This window comes from Eleutherodactylus coqui, chromosome 3 (genome assembly GCF_035609145.1).
Source record: "Eleutherodactylus coqui strain aEleCoq1 chromosome 3, aEleCoq1.hap1, whole genome shotgun sequence".
NCBI lineage: Eukaryota > Metazoa > Chordata > Amphibia > Anura > Eleutherodactylidae > Eleutherodactylus > Eleutherodactylus coqui.
The window spans coordinates 262,617,206-262,637,326 of record NC_089839.1 but is presented as its reverse complement, the minus strand read 5'-3'; the positions used below and the strand labels follow the sequence as shown (position 1 = coordinate 262,637,326).

Sequence of the window (20,121 nt, the reverse complement as noted above, 5' to 3'; positions counted from 1 at the left end):
ATCACCCTTAGGCCTTAGTCAGACGGGCGTTTTTTCGCATGATTTGCGCATGCGCATGCGATTTGCGCATATATAGAACCAATGGTTCGCTATGGTATCGGTCACATGTCCGCTTTTTATGTGCATATGCGAAAAAATTATAGGACACGACGATTCGCAGATCGCGCCTATCTGCGTTCTGCGTTTTATGTGCGCACCAAAATAATTTTTTCCGCCGGTCAGACGAAGTTTCATGCGCATTTTGATGCGCACGGCGATTTTTCTCCGGTCAGACGGGCGTTTTGGCTGCGACGATTAACGCGGCTAGGTGCAGATTTTTCCCGCGATTTTTCGCCTCCGGTCACGCGATTTGCGCATGCGACATGCGATGCGCAAATCGCGCGAAAAAACGCCCGTCTGACTAAGGCCATATTGTTTGAAGCAGGATCAACCTCTAAGCCCACTGCATGCAAAACACAAACCTCCATGACTTTTTTCTTCTTCTTTGCCCTCCTTCTTGCCTTCTTTTTTCTTCTCATTTTTGGCTTTTTATTATGTCCTTCATCAGTCTTCTTACTCTTCTTCATTTTTCTTGTTTCTCTTTTCTTTTTCTTTATTAACTTTGTCTTAAAACAGCTCAAAAGTACTTAGATATTCTCCTACCCTGTTTCCATGAAAATAAGCCCTAGCATAGTTTTTCAGGATTTGTGAGGATGCTTGAAATATAAGCTCTACTCCAAATATTAGCCCAAATTGCAGTTAATAAAAAAATCAATTTAAAGAGTGTCCAGGCAGCTATACATGTAAAAAAGTAAAATCTTTTGGGGCAAAAATTAATATAAGACCCTGTCTTATTTTTGGGAAAACAGGATAGTTGAGCTAAGAGGGTTATACAGGGTTTTTTAAACTCTTAGACAGTGTTATATATTAGTTTTAGAGGCAGTTTGACTCAAACTAACATGGACTGAATTTTACTTTTTGCCGAAATTCAGCAAACTGGCCAACCCAAATCTTTTCAAGTTCGCCCATAATCAGATATGGCTGATCATTGTGTACACACATTTCTACAAACTCACTGTGACACATACATGTACAGCTGCATACACATGCAGAAAATGGCACACATTGTACATTCACATACATCTACATATACACATTACACTGTGACACAAAAGTACACATACATGTGTACCATTTCTGATTACTTTCTTTCATGCCTACAAGGGAAGGCCTTGGTGAAGCAATTCAGAGCTGCTCCAACCAGCAGTGATTTGGAGATGCTGTAGTTGGGAACATCTCTCTTCCCCTCCTTCTCTTCTCTCACTGGACTGCCGTTTCTTATACTGTCTTCCCCCTGCTGGTGATAGGTGAAGAAAGATCTCCAGTAGATGGTAGACACCATTAAAGCGGTTTTCCATGACTTTACAAAAAAAAGTGTAAGTGCAAGGAATAATATACAATAATAAATTAGCCAATATAACCGCATTAAATGTTCTGCCACTCTGATCCTGGAAGATCGGAGATCCTGCAGTGGTCATGTGATGTTGATCATTCATGTCACCACTGTAGCCAATCCCTGTCCTCAACATATACATGTCATGAATGATGTATCATTGAAGAAAAATAAATGGCTGGTCACCACTGCATCAGATGACAGGAATGGAGCATCAGAGATTGGAGTGTTTGTGATGGAGCAGCAGGATTATCAATGGGTTAATACTGGATAGTTTATTATTTTGTGCCATTTCCGTCTCTTAACCAGTTTTTCAAAAGTCCCAAAAAAACCTTTAATTGGAGACCATACAGACTGTCTAAACAGCTATGGGAGGAAAGCTGCAAGGAGCAGCCCAGAATGGAAGTTTTAACATACAGGGCCGTAGCTAAAGGCTTAGGGGCCTGAGTGCAAAAGATTGGCTCGCCCGCATCCCACCCGTAGCCATACATAAATCGTGCTGCATACAGCTGCAAAACAAATTTCCGTACATGATCCAGCCCCTTGGCGTAATATTTCTAAACATGACTCATATCCTGCGCTACATGATCATTTTTTGGAACCCCTTATACACTCCGCTTTTTACCGGTATTAGCATGGCGTCCTGAGGGCCATGCTAACCGTGGTACAATGCTCCTATTGATTTTAATTGCTCAAACGTGGAGTCCCCCTCTACTCTTCCTAAGTCATACCTCCTCTGGAATACTGTGTTCAGTTCTGGGCACCCCACTTTAAAAAAAATATAGAAAAACTGGAGCAAATTCAGAGAAGGGTTACAAGATGGTGAGCGGTCTGCAAATCATGTCTTATGAGGAACGGTTAAAGGATGTGGAAATGTTTAGCTTTCAAAAGAGAAGCCTGAGAGGAAACTTAATAGCTGTCTACAAATATCTGAAGGGCTGTCACAGTGCAGAGGGATCAGCCCTATTCTCATTTGCACAGGGAAAGACTAGAAGCAATGTGATGAAACGTAAAGGGAGGAGACACAAATTAGATATTAGAAAAAACTTTCTGACAGTGAGGGTGATCAATGAGTGGACAAGGTTACCATGGGAGGTGGTGAGTTCTTCTTCAACGGAAGTGTTTAAACAAAGGCTGGACAAATATCTGTCTGGGATGATTTAGTGAATCCTGCCCTGAGCTGAGGGTTGGACCTGATAACCGTAGAGGTCCCTTCCAACTCTACCATTCTATGATGCTATGTTTCTAATGCTGTGATTTTCGAGAGCCATCTGTTCTATTTTTGCGTTTCTGCGTTTTTTAACACCCCTTCTCACCCATCACAATGATGCGGTGCATTAAAAAGCGCTGTCAAATGCTGTACCATGTGTTCAAAACCACTTAAAATAGCGGTAAAAATGTCACGATTTCAAGCTGCGTTTTCTGAACGTATGTGTGAGAATGGCATTAGGGTGGTTCAGGTTTTGTATTGTACTTTTGAACCACAATTAAGGAAAAGGCATTTAAAAAAACTGCATGCGGTATTCAAAGACCACATACGTTTTTCAGAAATTGCATACACTAGTAAAAACTGTATGTGTTTTTGATGTCTTTTTTAATTGTGAGTAAAATGTGCAATTATATACAATATATACGGGGAGATGTATAACTTATACCAGCTGTACATAGATAGATAGATACATACATACGTACATACCCCAGCCGAACCACTTCTCTGTGTGAGGAGAGCAGCAGGGCAGACAGATGCGGCTGCTGTACAGATGAAATCATCACTCCATGCAGTGTGTCTGCCTCCCTTCTCCTCTTTTTTGCTTAGGCTTCCTCTCGGGCTGGTCACACTGCCAGACGCGTGATTGATGCGGTGTGGCTAACAGTGCGACTATTGAATGTGCATTTGTATATGGGGGAGGGCCACCTCAGCGCAGGGGTTCGGTCGCCATTGCGACCCCTGATGATACGCCTATGGATAGATAGATAGATAGATAGATAGATGTGCCTATTGTGACCACTCAATAGTTGCATAGTGAACATGGAAGGTAAATTTCTTTCTTCTTCTCACATGCTACTCTTCAACTTTGCAGTTGGGTTTTACTTTCTATTTCTTATAGGTGCCACAACACAAAATTTAAATTAATATTCCGGGTCATGTATCATACATCGTGTAACACATTGATGGCTTCCTACTCAAGTATACTACTGTTATTTCAATTTTGAGATATAGTGCTGGATCAGTCTCTCTGATTACACCCTTAATACACCAGCTCAACGCACACACGTTGGGTGCATGAATGTTTGTCGAACCATCAGCAATGAAGAAACAAAAGATATTCTGGCTTTCAGTAAAACAAGTTTAATTATTTATTTCAGCTTCCTAAAATGCAGAGGAGATGTGCACAAGCCCATAGTTTATGTGTTTCATTGACTAGCAGCCCTTAGTCGTACCATCACATCTGCTATGACTAAGGGCTTGAAAAGCATAAACTATGGGCTTGTGCACATTTGCTCTGGATTTTATGAAGATGAAATAAAAGACAGAATTTGTTTTACGGGATGTTGGAATATCTTGTTTCTTAGAAACATAGCAAAACAGAAAAAGCCTAAATGGTCCATCCATAATAAATAACACTATTTCTGGTCTTATATGACATATATCAAAACTGATAGGAGGAGCTTGTCTTCTATACCCTGTGCACAGAGAACTGAAGACTCTGCTATCTGTCTGTAGCATATACATCATCATGTTGGACAGTGTGCAGCAGTACTGAGCAGTGTAAATGTGAATAAACAGCAGCACGTAGATGACCTTTAGCTTTTGATTCACAAGTTTCTGCTTCTCCGCCCCCCCCCCCTCCCCTCTGCTCTCAAAGGCTTAAATGAATGGCATGACTCATCTCTCTCCTACACTTTCTGTTCTGCAATCATACTGTCTCCAGTACCAGAGGTAACACAACGTGACAACAAGCAGTGGACAGCAACTTAGGGAGACTCCCTAGTAGACATCAAAGGAATTTTTGAACAGAAAAACATCATTTTAGATAATAAAAAAAGTAAATCGCAGGTTTTCTAGTTATCACACTAGCTGTCATATAAGCAATTTAAGTTATTTGAAAAGTTAGTTTCCACTAAAGACCTTCCATACTTTAAGCCCCTCTTTGGACTCATTCTTCATTATGACACCAGCAGTTTCTTAAAGTCCACCCACTTGTGATGTCACAATTACTTTGCTGACCAAAACTCATTTGTGATATCACAACAGTTCACCAAACTGTTGAGGCCCTTTGGCATTTTTTTTTTGTTAAACAAAGTTCTATCTTTTTTCTCATTCCAAGTGTTTCCCAGTATAAATAAGAACAATAGAGATTACTTGCGAAAGTTGCAATAGTAGACAGCTGAAAACATCATTGGTCTTCTGACAGCTATCCAGCTGAACTTCAGGGAACTTGTACACCATGAGAACTTGTCTCACGACTGGTTGTCACAGCAGTTAGCTGAGTGAAACCCACTTCTGATATCACAGATGACACACAGCCAGGGGCAGACACCAGTAACAGATGACAAGAACAGTATTTGGGCATCTGCCATTGGCCATTTGGATGCTAGCTACTCTGATAAAATCCCTTGCTGCTATACCAATACATTAATAAGGCAAAAAAGTGCATCTATTAGAACCATTGCTTCCCTATGATGTGTTCACATGTCCGTTTTTCACAGGTGCAAATTACTTGCACCTGCAAAAGATAGGACATGCGAGCATCGGCAAGGTCTGTGCTGCGTGTAAAGAATCCCAGCAGGGAGTCCCCTCATCACTGAACACTGTGACAGCACTGTCACAGAGTTCAGTGATGATGGGTCTACCTGCGGGGGTGAAAAAAATCCCGTGCCACAGCTCTGGCAGAGGATCGTGGTGTTCCCCCATTGCTTTCAATGGAGCCGGTGCTGCTGCCGCCCCATTGGAGGCGATGGAACCCCCCTGCAGGCAACCCCCGCAGTGATTTTCGTGGAAGGGCTTCAAACATAAGCCCTTCCCTGAAAACAATTTTGTCCCCGATTCTTTCATCCTCGCTGCAGTCACCTCATCACTGAACATCATGCACATGTTTTCCTGCATGGCACCACGATGCAATGCTAGAAACAGATCACAGCATGATCTATCATTGCCTTCAATAGGAGCGGCGGCAGCAGTGCATCATGTGCTAGGCGCATGTGTAACATGAAAAAGAAGCATGCATAAACAGATTGGCACACTAATCGTTCTAAAGAGTTTTGGTTATTATTTAATTTAAAAAAAAAAGATCACTTTATAGAAAATACATTAAAACCATTTTAAAAAGTGTATGCAAAGCATAGAACCTTAGAGTTAAACAGTATTGGGCATACATCACATAAATAAGTAGATATCACTCCCCTCCATAAAAATGGTTTAATCAAAATGCATAATCAGAAACTGGTTCAATTTCATATAATCATAAACAACTGATCTTGGCGGAAAACGGATGAATACAACAAACAGGGATGCAATTTAAATACAGATATGACCCTGATTGCTAAATCATAGTGGAGATGCTTGGTACACGTGATGCGATGGCTACCATTGAAATAATGAGAGCCGTGCCTGCAGTTACAGCATGGAGGCTTCCGCTCCTACCTCTGTGTTATTGCAGCACTGACAGCTTTCACAGCTGATCGGTCGGGTCCCGAGCGGCAGATGCCGGCTGATCAACTATTGATGACCTATCTTGATGAACCAATCACAGCCAGCACTCGATGAACTAATCACAGCCATCCCTTCCTGGAGGCTGGGATTTCGATCCTCCAATCCAGGAAGGGCTGTCAAAAAGACTGAAGATGAGTGCCGGAGCTGAAGAAGAAACCCGTGCCGGGGCCGGACAGCACTTCTTAGGTGATATATTATTTTGTTTTTACTGCAGCTAGGGCTTTTAGGCTGGGTTTACACGGGGCGGATTCTCGTTGGAATTCTCGCGGTTTGGCCTCACCAAAAAAACGCAAGAATTCCGCGGGGGAGCCGCAGCTTCAAACCACGCAGCACTTCCCCGCGGGTTTTGGAGAGATTCGGCCACTGGCATTCCGCTGTGGCTTTCTCTCCCCATAGAGAGGAACGAGGCCGCAGCAGGAAAAAAAACAAAACAGTGCCATGCTGTGACTGTCAATTCTGCACCGCAGCGCTGGATCTACCCGTCTTTGCCGCAACGAATTGGCCACCCCGTGTGGACGAGATTTTTGTCAAATCTGGTCTACATGGCCGGCCAATCACGGGATTAGCGGCCGCAGGCGGATTTACTGCAGCCAAATTCCGCACGTAAATTCCGCGGCAAATTCGCCCCGTGTGAACCCAGTCTTACTGTAAAAGTTGCATCGCACCGCATGAAGACCACGATGCGGTGCAAGAAAGAGGCCGGCTCTATAGGGAAACATGAGCTACAAAAAATTGCAAATCGCGGCTGTATAGTGCATGCCACAAATTTGTAGTCTTTTAATGTCGCAGGCTACAAACATCGCTCGTACAGAAGAACCCATAGGAAAGCATGGGCTCTATATACATAGATTCGTAGCACTGTCGTACGAGAAAATCGGGTGATGAAGTCGCCCATGTGGATACGGCCTAAAGGATTGCAGCACCATTGTACAAGCACTTGTGCCTCTTATGTCCCCCCTATTTCCCCATAATCTGTGAGCAGGACCCTCACCCCTATTGTTCAAACTATCCGCCGGGTACATAATATATATTGTCTTTTTGTTCCCTCTTAATTGTAAAGTGCTGGGAATATGTTGGCACTATATTATTATTAGTAATATTACAAGAAAACTGCTGTATGCATGCAATATTTTTAACTTATGTAAGAAAAGTTCTCTCTTTCATAGAAAGAATACATTATTCATAGAATAAAAAATACCTAAAACCCCTTTAAGCCTGATCTGTCATCCCAGACAAGGCAAATATTTATGCCATGCAGTAGCTGCATGCCTTTTATGTGAGTATTTGTACATCTTTTTTTTCTGCCAAGCTGCTGGCTATAGAACAAATAACAAGAAAATATATATTTTCATGGCATTTTCTGCTCAGAGCAGCTGATGTCACCTTATTAGCCCTGAGGGGCATTACCTTGGGGAAATTAGAAGAGTGCTGCAGTGAAGTAACATTTATACTGCCGAGTCTCAGCCACTTACTGTATGCTTCTAGTTCTTTAGATCAGAATGTCAGTTTCATCCAACTTTTATGAATAAAAGCATATAGAAAATAATCTTCTTGCATAATCTACAATGTTAAAAAAGCTTTTAGACATCCCCCATCCTAATAAAATGTCTTTTCTTATGGTCAATTAGCGTCCAATATTTTGGTTTAGAACCTAGTTTATCAAGGATCTGTAAGACTTTGAATGTTATAATGTTGTTCGTATCATACTTTTCATAATTAAGGCCGGATGCACATGGCCGGGTCGGATTCCGCATTCAGGATCCCGCAGCAGAATCCGACCCAGTGCCCAGCCGGTGACCACTGTGGACTCACTGTGCCCGCTCCGGATTCTGCAAAGCAAATATGCCTGTGTGCATTGGGACTAAGTATACTTGTACAATATATTTTACAAATATTGCCTCATAATTGCCTAAATGTTCTTACTTTGATGTGGCTTTTGTCCTTCATAATTGCTACATGCTAGCCGGATGCAACTAATGTATCACTACGTCTAAGTCGGATGTAATTAATATGTCCTTAAAGGGCGGATATATTCTCCAAGTAAAAACATGGATCAGACAAAATATTAATATAAGGAAACGTAAAAATGGGGAAAAGGGTATTCTAGACCTAACTTACTAATACAAGGGAACTCTACCTAAAAGCTGAGTGATTGCGCTGATGAGGGCTGCCCCATGTCCAGAAGCTAGGACAATCTTGACTTTTCCTAGATCCAGAACTGCTAACTAGACCATAAACACCATTGGACTGAAAATATAAATGGCGTCTTCTATGAGGAGGAGCCAGAATTAATACACACACTACTGCTAATTGGCCAGCTGGGAACGCCCACTCCCAGCCAACCAATAAGTCTACTAACTGTCAGAGAAGTGTCCTGATCAGCGTTCAGGACTGGAGTAATACTGAGCATGCATCAGTATGTGGATCATGCTAGCTGGGGCTGACATTGTGATGTCACCCAAGAGTCGTTCACCCAACATGGCCAAGACACTGTGACAATAATTCAACATTAATGGTTTTATTACAATGATTTTTCCTTTAAACTAATTTAACAGAACAATTCTATGTGGACAAATGTGCTATTATTAAAAGCAATGAAGCTGATCTTTTTGAATTTGCAGAGCACAAAACCATACATTTGATTTGTTTAAAATACTGGAAAGCAGGTTAACCCTTTCCAATCTAATTTGTATCCTGGTTTTCCTAGGTGGCTTACTCTTTTTCTGCTGTTAGACAACAGCGCTATCTGCTGGCTAGAGCCAGTACTGCATGAGGTGACACGTTGGATAGGCTCCGACAGCAGAGAGGCTGGCAATATACAGTAAGAGAACCCCGATGGATGTTTTCCAACATCGGCGCTGTACAGCCTTAAATCATAATGTCTTCAGAGGTCAGACAGTGGATTGGAAAGGGTTAAAGTCTATTTCCTATCATTAGGATAAGCCATTAATATCTGATTGGTGGATGGACAATGACCCCTGGTACCCCTGAAGATCAGCTGTTTGAAGAGCCACGGCACTCAGTCAAGCATTGCAACTACTTCTCAACCAGTGATGTCACGTTCATCAATCACATGGCTTTTTTGTGGCACAACCCCATTCAGTGAATGGAATTGAGCTGCAATACCAGGCATGACTGCTGCAAAATGAATGGCGCTGTACTTGGTATACAATGAAGAGAGGGTAGCGCTTGCTGAGGTGCTGCAGCTGAATGGTGGGTGTTCCAGCAGTCAGTAGCTAACCAATCTTATATTTATAATCTATCCTAAGGATGAGTCTTTCATATTTACTGTAAGTCCTAGAAAACTGCTCTAAGGCCCAATGATTGGGTTTTAGTAATGCATCAGAGTGCCAGACGATCCCCTAGTAGACAAGGCCTTTAATACAATAACAGGCCCCAAAGGTGCAGCAAAAGTCAATCCCATTTGAAGCTGATTTTCCAGCTAATCAGTTGACCCGATTGACATAACTTCTTTGACCTTAGTGATGATTTGTTCTGTGATTACAAAATGTATGATGTTAATAAAGCTTTAATGTGGTCATGTTCTATAAAGATGGAAAAGGGGCCCATTGTTTGCCTAAAAATTGGAAGTCCCACAGTGCCATGTGCACATTTTTAATAGTGTAAAGTAGTTGTTGTTGACTTTGCTTGGTTGCATTATTAAGGCAGGGGTGAACAACATTCAGAGAAGGAACCCTGGCCTATGAGAGGCTGAGGTCTTTCCAAGACGAGTAGATGTGTGGTGCACGCCAAAAGCAGATAGCCAACTACTAAATGCATGCTATGTTAGGTGGCAGATGACATCTAGAATATATTTGAATATATTTTTTTTCATATGCAATATGTATTTAATATGCATGCATGTGTGTAGCCTTACAGGGGGTTTGTCACTGGAAAATGACCTATTCAAAAAAAATGTTAAACATGTTTCTATCCATGTCACTATTTACAATTTGTACAAGTAAATGTATATTATATATACATTTATATTATATATATATATATATATATATATATATATATATATATATATATATATATATATATATAGTTTATTATTTTTTTTATTGTAATATTCTGCAGTTTTCACACTTACCACTAAGCCTAATAGTAGTCTGATACCTTCTATTCTGTAGAGAAAACATTTCAGCAGTCATCTCATTAATATCACAGTCAGGATTACAATTAACGTTAACACCTATATGTAGATAATACAGGATCCACCATCCACAAAAGGAGATGAACATAGCTCAACTCCTTCCCATACCTGCACAATGACCTTTGCCCTTGCCACAGGGCATGCCCACAAGAGTCTCCCATAGAAGTCAACCAATTATTTCCAGTTCGTCCTGCCCATGGTCCATGAGGTCGCTATACAGAACAGACATTAGGAGACTATTATGAGGCTTAGAAAACTGCAAGAAATTAGGACAAAAAATACATAGTGACATGGAAATCGTTTTTAAAAAAATCACCAAAAGCGAAAAGATATATATTTAACATAACTTGATTTAAACAATGGGTCATTTTCTTTTGCTTTACTTTGTTTTCTGTACATAGTACATACATTGATTTTCATTTACATTTTTTTTTTTACTGTAGTTGCCTATCCTGGCCTCATCAGTGGTCAGTCTCTACTTCCTGGAGTTGACAGATGTCTTCAAGCCAGTTCATTCAGGGTTTAGCTGCTATGACAGAAGCCTTAGTATGCCCTATATTGAACCTACTCAAGAATCTATCCCGTTCCTTATGTTGCTTTGTTTGGCATTTGCGGGACCTGCGGCAACAGTAAGTACAACCAATTTTGCTTTTTATCTATCTTATCCGTCTTACATGTACTAAAGCACAATGACAAACAACTCTATCTACTGAAGATTGAGGGCTCATATATATTATGCCACAGAGGGACCCAATACATACGTCAATGTAGAGTAGGTTTTCCACCCACACATTCTTATACATATTACTTCTAAGCATAAGTGCAGGTTGTTCAGTCCTGTATATTTTATACTGCTAACAATCAGGGATAATCAATCTAACAGTGCACAGCAAGACGGCAGTAAAACCTGACACTCGCGAAGTGGTTTTATAAGATTCATTTTCATCAAACATTGCATATAACTGCTTATGGTAAAAAATGGCAATGTAGAAAATCGAAAGTACAGTTACACACACAGCGAAAGGCTGCCACCTGCAGGGAAGGGGTTAATACATAGGGGTGGGAAGAAACCTTTAGGCATGGGAGATAAGCATTCAAAACAAAAACAGCAGTGAGATATGTTGTTATCTCCACCTGGATAATGTTTGGAACATTGTGAATTTTCCCAAAAGTAGCTAGGCTGTCAAAGTTATTGGACGGATCAACCAGTGCATTCTAGAAGAAAGTTTTAAGAATCACAGGTCTCTAAAACATAAATGAGATTCTATGGAGTAGAAAGCAGAATCGACTTCTGTTCAAGAGTTACTGTTCATTGCTTGCATAACATTTACAAAAAGTTGATAATCCCAAAGTCATTTGCTATAAAATTCTATCAACAGATGAACCAAAACAGAAACTCTATGACTAAGGATGAGTATACTTTTGAAAAGTTTGGATTAGTCAGTTTGCTCAATTTTGGTAAAAGTTCCATTTGGTCCGAATTAGTGCGAATCAAACTAGAACTTCACTTATATCGCTAAAATAATTGACCTTGGCCAAACGGTGGTGGTTCCTCTTCACCTGTGGCTTAGTGATTAGCACTGTTTCCTTGCAGTGCTGGGGTCCTATAGTCAAATCTAATAACATTTGCATGGAGATTGTATGTTCTCCCTGTGTTTCATAAAAGTCACCTTTATTTATATAGCACATGCATATTACACAGATGTGGTCCTTGGTCAGATTTGAACCACTGAGTCAACATTATTTGTTCTCCTTTTTATATTAAATGTTATAGGAAACATGACCAGATATTTCTATAAAGTTCAAAATAAAGTAAGTAGTTAACTCTTGGCTAAGGTTAGAGCACCCTGATTCTATGGACGGATGTTAGACCTCCACTGATAAGACATTTATGGCATATCAAATTCATAACCATTGATTGCAAAAAAAACTCCTTCATGGTGGTCAAAGATATAAAATACATTTTGGATAATGTGGTCAATGCTAAGCTTGTGTAAAGATGCTGAAATAATAAAATGTGGTCAATGATTGTAATCAATTAATTAATCAGAAAATGTTAATGAACATTGGGGATTTTTAGTAGATGATAAACCTCATAGAAAATTGTTTTAATTATTGCAATTAACCGCATCATTTACAAGACATTTTGCTAATTTGAGACTATTGTCTGTTGATGGAAGAATATCAGATTCTTTTCATTGTTCATGGCTTACTTCAGAGCTAGGAAAAAGGAAGATTGTGGCTCAGGAATCTGCTTTGGGAAAGTGTAGGACAGCAAACAATTTGTAGAGCCATCACAATCTAAGAGGCCTCTTTCGAACAAGCGTAAAAATCACGCAGAAGTTAGCTGCACAAAAAAATTGTAGCTCACTGCGCAAAAAATAGCGTGATTGGGAAACTTCCCATAAGCAAGACATGAGCCTAATTAGCAGTGATGAAGTAATCCCCCAGGGAACCCCCTTCTCTACGGGGCTCCCCTTCATCTCAGCAGGGCTGGACGGATAATCCCAGCAGCCATGATGCTGGGCTTTGCCTGCAGGGGAGAATAAGAGATTCCTCCGCTACTGGGGATATCCCTCTAGCCCTGCCAAGATGAAGGGAAGCCGTTCAGAGAAGGGGGTTCCCCTGGGGCTTTCCTGCATCTCTCTCCCCGCTATGGAAGAATTCCCCTGTAGCGGGAAGAGAGCACAGTGAGAGATAGAGGTCGGGGCTAGAGGGGTTCTCCCAGGGATTCTCCCATAGCAAGAAGAGAGGGAGGAGCAAGAAAGGGGCGGGGCTGGAGAGCGCTTCCCATTAGCTCTACCCCTCCCTCACTCTTGGGGAAGCCCTGTAGCCCCACCCCCGTCTCTCTCCACACTACAGGGATTCCCTCATCCTCCCCTACAAGGGAATTTCTTCTCTCCACTGCTGTTGCTGTTCAGATTTTGGGAACAGCTGCACAGCAAGTTTAAAATGTCCCACTGCAAACTTCTGTTAGTCCCCGCAGAATTGGGCAGTCACATGAGATGGTGGATGATGTACTTAGAAGGAGGAGTCGGCATTTTTGGGTTCATTCTCTGGTGTCCCAGAGTGCCTGCCCCCGCTCAACTAAATAAATTGATGAACATTTCTATCTCAACTCATTTGAGCATGCCTCCAAAATGACATGATCCTAAACAATCTCCAAAATCGCTGCCGTGCCTTTCCTGCAATTAGTTGAAAACTTCATAGCGTCCTGACAGGTGGCTGCACAATTACACCGTTTTTCACACATGTTCATGCAGAGTTCTATGAGGCCTCTGGTGCGCAAATACACATACAAATAGAGCATTTTACATATTTTTTCATGCAACGGGAATGTGAGCACAAAAACGAGTAATGTGAGCGCACCCCTTGAAATCAATGGATTCTATTTTCTGCATTTTCGCCCGTGTGAGGAAGCCCTGACTGTCTAATCCAGCGCAATCTCATTTGTCATACAGCATATTGAACTGAACTGAACTATAGCTGGGCGAACCAGTTCAAACAGCTTTAATTTATCCAACTTGTGAACATCTCCGGATGAACTTTTTTCTTTATTTTTGGCATTTCATCAATTTCCCAGTAAAAGGTTTTCTACCCAAGCGTTTCTCCTCCTGCTGAACACTGACAGCAGATTAACCATATAACCCGTGTACTGTAAAACATCAGTAACAAAGTAATAGACTTACCACATGGCTACTTCTGCTGATGAGTACAGAAAGTCCAGTAATATGGAACCTGCCATCTTGTATGAATACATCTGCAAGAAGTAAAATCAATAATACCATTTTTTTTTCTTTTGCATAAAGTATTGCACATTTTTCTTTGATGGAACAAGTCTGTATTTTCTTTAGTGGAGCCATTAGGAATATACTGCAACAATGTAGCCTAAGTCCTATCTGATCGAGCATACAATATACATTTTAATTCTCATTTTTAGCTACTATAGCTGACCTAATACCAGCAGACAGAACCCATAAAACTAAAAGTCACCTTGATATTCTGCAGGCCCCTCTTCCTTTTACTGCCAAGAGGGCTGGTTTTAGAGAGTGTGGCCCTGGGCAAAATTAGAAATGAAGCCCCATATAATGAAATACTGCATAAACAACACAATCACATTCAAGATATTTAGGAGGTGGAGTGCAGAATGCTGCAGCACTGAACTGTAGGACATCCAGGGTGTTTGCAAAAAATATTATTCTTGTGCATTTCTAGTTATCAAATACCAGGACTAAATATTACCACCATAGAGTATTTAACCCTTTCCAATCCAATTTGTATCCTGGTTTTCCTAGGGGGTCTTACATTTTTCTGCCTTTATACAACGGCGCTATCTGCTGGCTAAAGCCAGTACTGCATGAGGTGACACGTTCGATAGGCTCCGATAGCAGAGAGGCTGGCAATATAAAGTAAGAGAACCCCAGCGGATGTCTTCCAACATCAGAGCTGTACAGCCTTAAATCATAATGTCTTAAAGGGGTTGTCCCGCGAAAGAAAGTGGGGTTCAGCACTTCTGTATTGCCATATTAATGCACTTTGTAATGTACATCGTGCATTAATTATGAGCCATACAGAAATTATTCACTTACCTGTTCCGTTGCTAGCGTCCCCGTCGCCATGGTGCCGTCTAATTTCAGCGTCTAATCGCCCGATTAGACGCGCTTGCGCAGTCCGGTCTTCTCCCTGGTGAATGGGCCCGCTCGTGCCGGAGAGCTGGTCCTCGTAGCTCCACCCCGTCACGTGTGCCGATTCCAGCCAATCAGGAGGCTGGAATCGGCAATGGACCGCACAGAGCCCACGGTGCACCATGGGAGAAGACCCGCGGTGCATCGTGGGTGAAGATCCCGGCAGCCATCTTGGTAAGGTAAGTAAGAAGTCGCCGCAGAGCGGGGATTCGGGTAAGTACTAAACTGTTTTGTTTTTTTTTAACCCATCCCTTGTGTTTGTCTCGCGCCGAACGGGGGGCCTATTGAAAAAAAAAAAAAACCCGTTTCGGCGCGGGACAACCCCTTTAAGACATTGGACGGTGGATTGGAAAGGGTTAAATATTATCTTCTTACTATTTTTAACAAAACGTGCCATATAATGACTGAGTATTATTATCAGAACATAGGGGAACAAGGGAATGGAAGAGAAGGAAAAGCAGCTTGATAAACTAAAATGAAAACTTAAGGGGGTTTTGATATCAGATAGAGCCCCTTTAAGAATGCGCCACCCAGCACAAACATCGCCCCTGACATATAGTTAATTTGAATGGTTTTAAATAAGGGAATCGCAATCACCCAGACATCACTTCTGAAATTTCTTGGAGTACGAGTAGAGTTACCCAGCTTCGCACAGGTCTATTCCATGTAAGTTGTTGCTTAATGTGTGTGATTACAAACTTGGTTTGCTACTGATATAAAGTCAACATAATCATAATAAAGTAATGAGTGTTGAGTTTCTATATAATATATCCCACCCCATTGACAGGTGGCACTGTCACAATATAATCACTGGTATTCATTTTACATGTTAGTGGTTTTAATGTTCTGACTAGAGATGAGCGAGCACCAAAATGCTCGGGTGCTCGTTACTCGGGACAAAATTTTCGCGATGCTCGAGGCTTCGTTTCCAGTAACGAACCCCATTGAAGTCAATGGGCGACTCGAGCATTTTTGTATATCGCCGATGCTCGCTAAGGTTTTCATTTGTGAAAATCTGGGAAATTCAAGAAAGTGATGGGAACGACACAGCAACGGATAGGGCAGGCGAGGGGCAACATGTTGGGCTGCATCTCAAGTTCACAGGTCCCACTATTAAGAGTGCCCCCCCCCCCAACAACTTTTACTTCTGAAAAGCCCTCATTAGCAATGGATACCTTAGCTAAGCACCACACTACCTCCAACAAAGCACAATCACTGCCTGCATGACACTCCGCTGCCACTTCTCCTGGGTTACATGCTGACCAAACCCCCCCCCCCCCCCACGACCCAGTGTCCACAGCGCACACCAAACTGTCCCTGCCCAGCCTTCAGCTGCCCTCATGCCATGCCACCCTCATGTCTATTTATAAGTGCGTCTGCCATGAGGAGGAACCGCAGGCACACACTGCAGAGGGTTGGCACGGCTAGGCAGCGACCGTCTTTAAAAGAGGCGGGGCGATAGCCCACAATGCTGTACAGAAGCAATGAGAAATATAATCCTGTGCCACCGCCATCAGGAGCTGCACACGTGGGCATAGCAATGGGGAACCTATGTGCCACACACTATTCATTCTGTCAAGGTGTCTGCATGCCCCAGTCAGACCGCATTTTTTTATAAATAGTCACAGGCAGGTACAACTCCGCAATGGGAATTCCGTGTGCACCCACAGCATGGGTGGCTCCCTGGAACCCACCGGCTGTACATTAATGTATCCCATTGCAGTGCCCTGGACAGCAGAGCTAACGTCAGATGAAATGCAGGTGGGCTTCGGCCCACACTGCATGCCACAGTCAGACTGGGGTTCTTTAGAAGTAGACACATGTAGTTACAACTCCGTGTGGACCCACAGCATGGGTGGCTCCCTGGAACCCACCGGCGGTACATAAAAATATCCCATTGCATTGCCCATCACAGCTGAGGTAATAATGTCATGTTTAATGCAGGTGGGCTTCGGCCCACACTGCATGCCCCAGTCAGACTGGGGTTCTTTAGAAGTGGACACAGATGCATTTACAACTCCCTGTGGACCCACAGCATGGGTGGGTGCCAGGAAGCCACCGGCGGTACATAAAAATATCCCATTGCATTGCCCATCACAGCTGAGGTAATAATGTCATGTTTAATGCAGGTGGGCTTCGGCCCACACTGCATGCCCCAGTCAGACTGGGGTTCTTTAGAAGTGGACACAGATGCATTTACAACTCCCTGTGGACCCACAGCATGGGTGGGTGCCAGGAAGCCACCGGTGGTACATAAAAATATCCCATTGCATTGCCCATCACAGCTGAGGTAATAATGTCATGTTTAATGCAGGTGGGCTTCGGCCCACACTGCATGCCCCAGACAGACTGGGGTTCTTTAGAAGTGGACATAGATGCATTTACAACTCCCTGTGGACCCACAGCATGGGTGGGTGCCAGGAAGCCACCGGCGGTACATAAATACATCCCATTGCAGTGCCCAACACAGCTGATGTAACGTCAGCTGTAATGCAGGTGGGCTAAAAATTAATTTGATTACACTGTAGGCGAGGGCCCCCAAAAATTGGTGTATCAACAGTACTAATGTACCTCTGAAAAATTGCCCATGCCCAACCAAGAGGGCAGGTGAAACCCGTTAATCGCCTTGGTTAATGTGGCTTAATTGGTAACTAGGCCAGGAGGCAGCCCAGTTAAAATAAAAATTGGTTGAGGTGAAAGTTTCAACGCTTAAGGGTGCCCACCCACTAGCGCTTTTTTACTGCGAAATTCGCAGCGTTTTTTTTTTCTGCAGGGGTCTTTGGGTTATGGGACATGCAAAGCTAAAATCGCGATCGCGCAAAATCGCGATATCGCGGTAAATCTCGATTTTGCGTGATTGCGATTTTTACATTACAAGTCCCATAGACCCCCTGCAGAAAAAAAAAACCTGCGAATTTCGCAGTGAAAAAAAACGCCAGTGGGTGGGCACCCTTAATGAGCATTGAAACGTATAAAAATTGTTTAGAAAAATTATATGACTGAGCCTTGTGGGCTTAAGAAAAATTGCCCGTTCTGCGTGATTATGTGAGGTTTCAGGAGGAGGAGCAGGAGGAGGAGAAGGGATATTATACACAGATTGATGAAGTGAAAAGGTCCCCGTTTTTGATGGGGATACAGAACGATGCTTCCATCCGCGGGAGCAGCCTACGTATTGCTTAGGTATCGCTGCTGTCCGCTGGTGGAGAAGAGAAGTCTGGGGAAATCCAGGCTTTGTTCATCTTGATGAGTGTTAGCCTGTCGGCACTGTCGGTTGACAGGCGGGTACGCTTATCTGTGATGATTCCCCCAGCCGCACTAAACACCCTCTCTGACAAGACGCTAGCCGCAGGACAAGCAAGCACCTCCAGGGCATACAGCGCGAGTTCAGGCCACGTGTCCAGCTTCGACACCCAGTAGTTGTAGGGGGCAGAGGCGTCACGAAGGATGGTCGTGCGATCGGCTACGTACTCCCTCACCATCCTTTTACAGTGCTCCCGCCGACTCAGCCGTGACTGGGGAGCGGTGACACAGTCTTGCTAGGAAGCCATAAAGCAGTCAAGGGCCTTGAAGAGTGTTGCCCTGCCTGTGCTGTACATGCTGCCTGATCTCCGCGCCTCCCCTGCTACCTGGCCCTCGGAACTGCGCCTTCGGCCACTAGCGCTGTCGGATGGGAATTTTACCATCAGTTTGTCCGCCAGGGTCCTGTGGTATAGCAACACTCTCGAACCCCTTTCCTCTTCGGGTATGAGAGTGGAAAGGTTCTCCTTATACCGTGGGTCGAGCAGTGTGTACACCCAGTAATCCGTAGTGGCCAGCATGCGTGTAACGCGAGGGTCACGAGAAAGGCATCCTAACATGAAGTCAGCCATGTGTGCCAGGGTACCTGTACGCAACACATGACTGTCCTCACTAGGAAGATCACTTTCAGGATCCTCCTCCTCCTCCTCCTCCTCCTCCTCAGGCCATACACGCTGAAAGGATGACAGGCCAGCAGCATGTGTACCCTCACCAGTGGGCCAAGCTGTCTCTTCCCCCTCCTCCTCATCTTCCTCCTCCTTCTCCTCCTCACCGCGCTGAGATATAGACAGGAGGGTGCTCTGACTAACCAGCGACATACTGTCTTCCCCCGGCTCTGTTTCCGAGCGCAAAGCGTCTGCCTTTATGCTTTGCAGGGAACTTCTCAAGAGGCATAGCAGAGGAATGGTGACGCTAATGATTGCAGCATCGCCGCTCACCACCTGGGTAGACTCCTCAAACTTTCCAAGGACCTGGCAGATGTCTGCCAACCAGGCCCACTCTTCTGAAAATAATTGAGGAGGCTGACTCCCACTGCGCCGCCCATGTTGGAGTTGGTATTCCACTATAGCTTTACGCTGCTCATAGAGCCTGGCCAACATGTGGAGCGTAGAGTTCCACCGTGTGGGCACGTCGCACAGCAGTCGGTGCACTGGCAGATTAAACCGATGTTGCAGGGTGCGCAGGGTGGCAGCGTCCGTGTGGGACTTGCGGAAATGTGTGCAGAGCCGGCGCACCTTTCCGAGCAGGTATGACAAGCGTGGGTAGCTTTTCAGAAAGCGCTGAACCACCAAATTAAAGACATGGGCCAGGCATGGCACGTGCGTGAGGCTGCCGAGCTGCAGAGCCGCCACCAGGTTACGGCCGTTGTCACAAACGACCATGCCCGGTTGGAGGCTCAGTGGCGCAAGCCAGCGGTCGGTCTGCTCTGTCAGACCCTGCAGCAGTTCGTGGGCCGTGTGCCTCTTATCTCCTAAGCTGAGTAGTTTCAGCACGGCCTGCTGACGCTTGCCCACCGCTGTGCTGCCGCGCCGCGCGACACCGACTGCTGGCGACGTGCTGCTGCTGCTGACACATCTTGATTGCGAGACAGAGGTTGCGTTGGAGGAGGAGGAGGAGGAGGAGGGTGGTTTAGTGGAGGAAGCATACACCGCCGCAGATACCACCACCGAGCTGTGGCCCGCAATGCTGGGGGTGGGTAGGACGTGAGCGGTCCCAGGCTCTGACTCTGTCCCAGCCTCCACTAAATTCACCCAATGTGCCGTCAGGGAGATATAGTGGCCCTGCCCGCCTGTGCTTGTCCACGTGTCCGTTGTTAAGTGGACCTTGGCAGTAA

General features: G+C 43.9%; 1 protein-coding gene across 1 annotated transcript in view; it reads left to right on the top strand.

Moving 5' to 3' along the window:
• Positions 1-20,121, top strand: part of PLPPR4 (phospholipid phosphatase related 4) — a 122,883-nt gene that overhangs the window by 33,459 nt on the left and 69,303 nt on the right. The window contains exon 2 of the mRNA XM_066594746.1: positions 10,749-10,934. Coding sequence (XP_066450843.1) covers positions 10,749-10,934 — 186 coding nt within the window. The remainder of the gene's footprint in view (positions 1-10,748; positions 10,935-20,121) is intronic.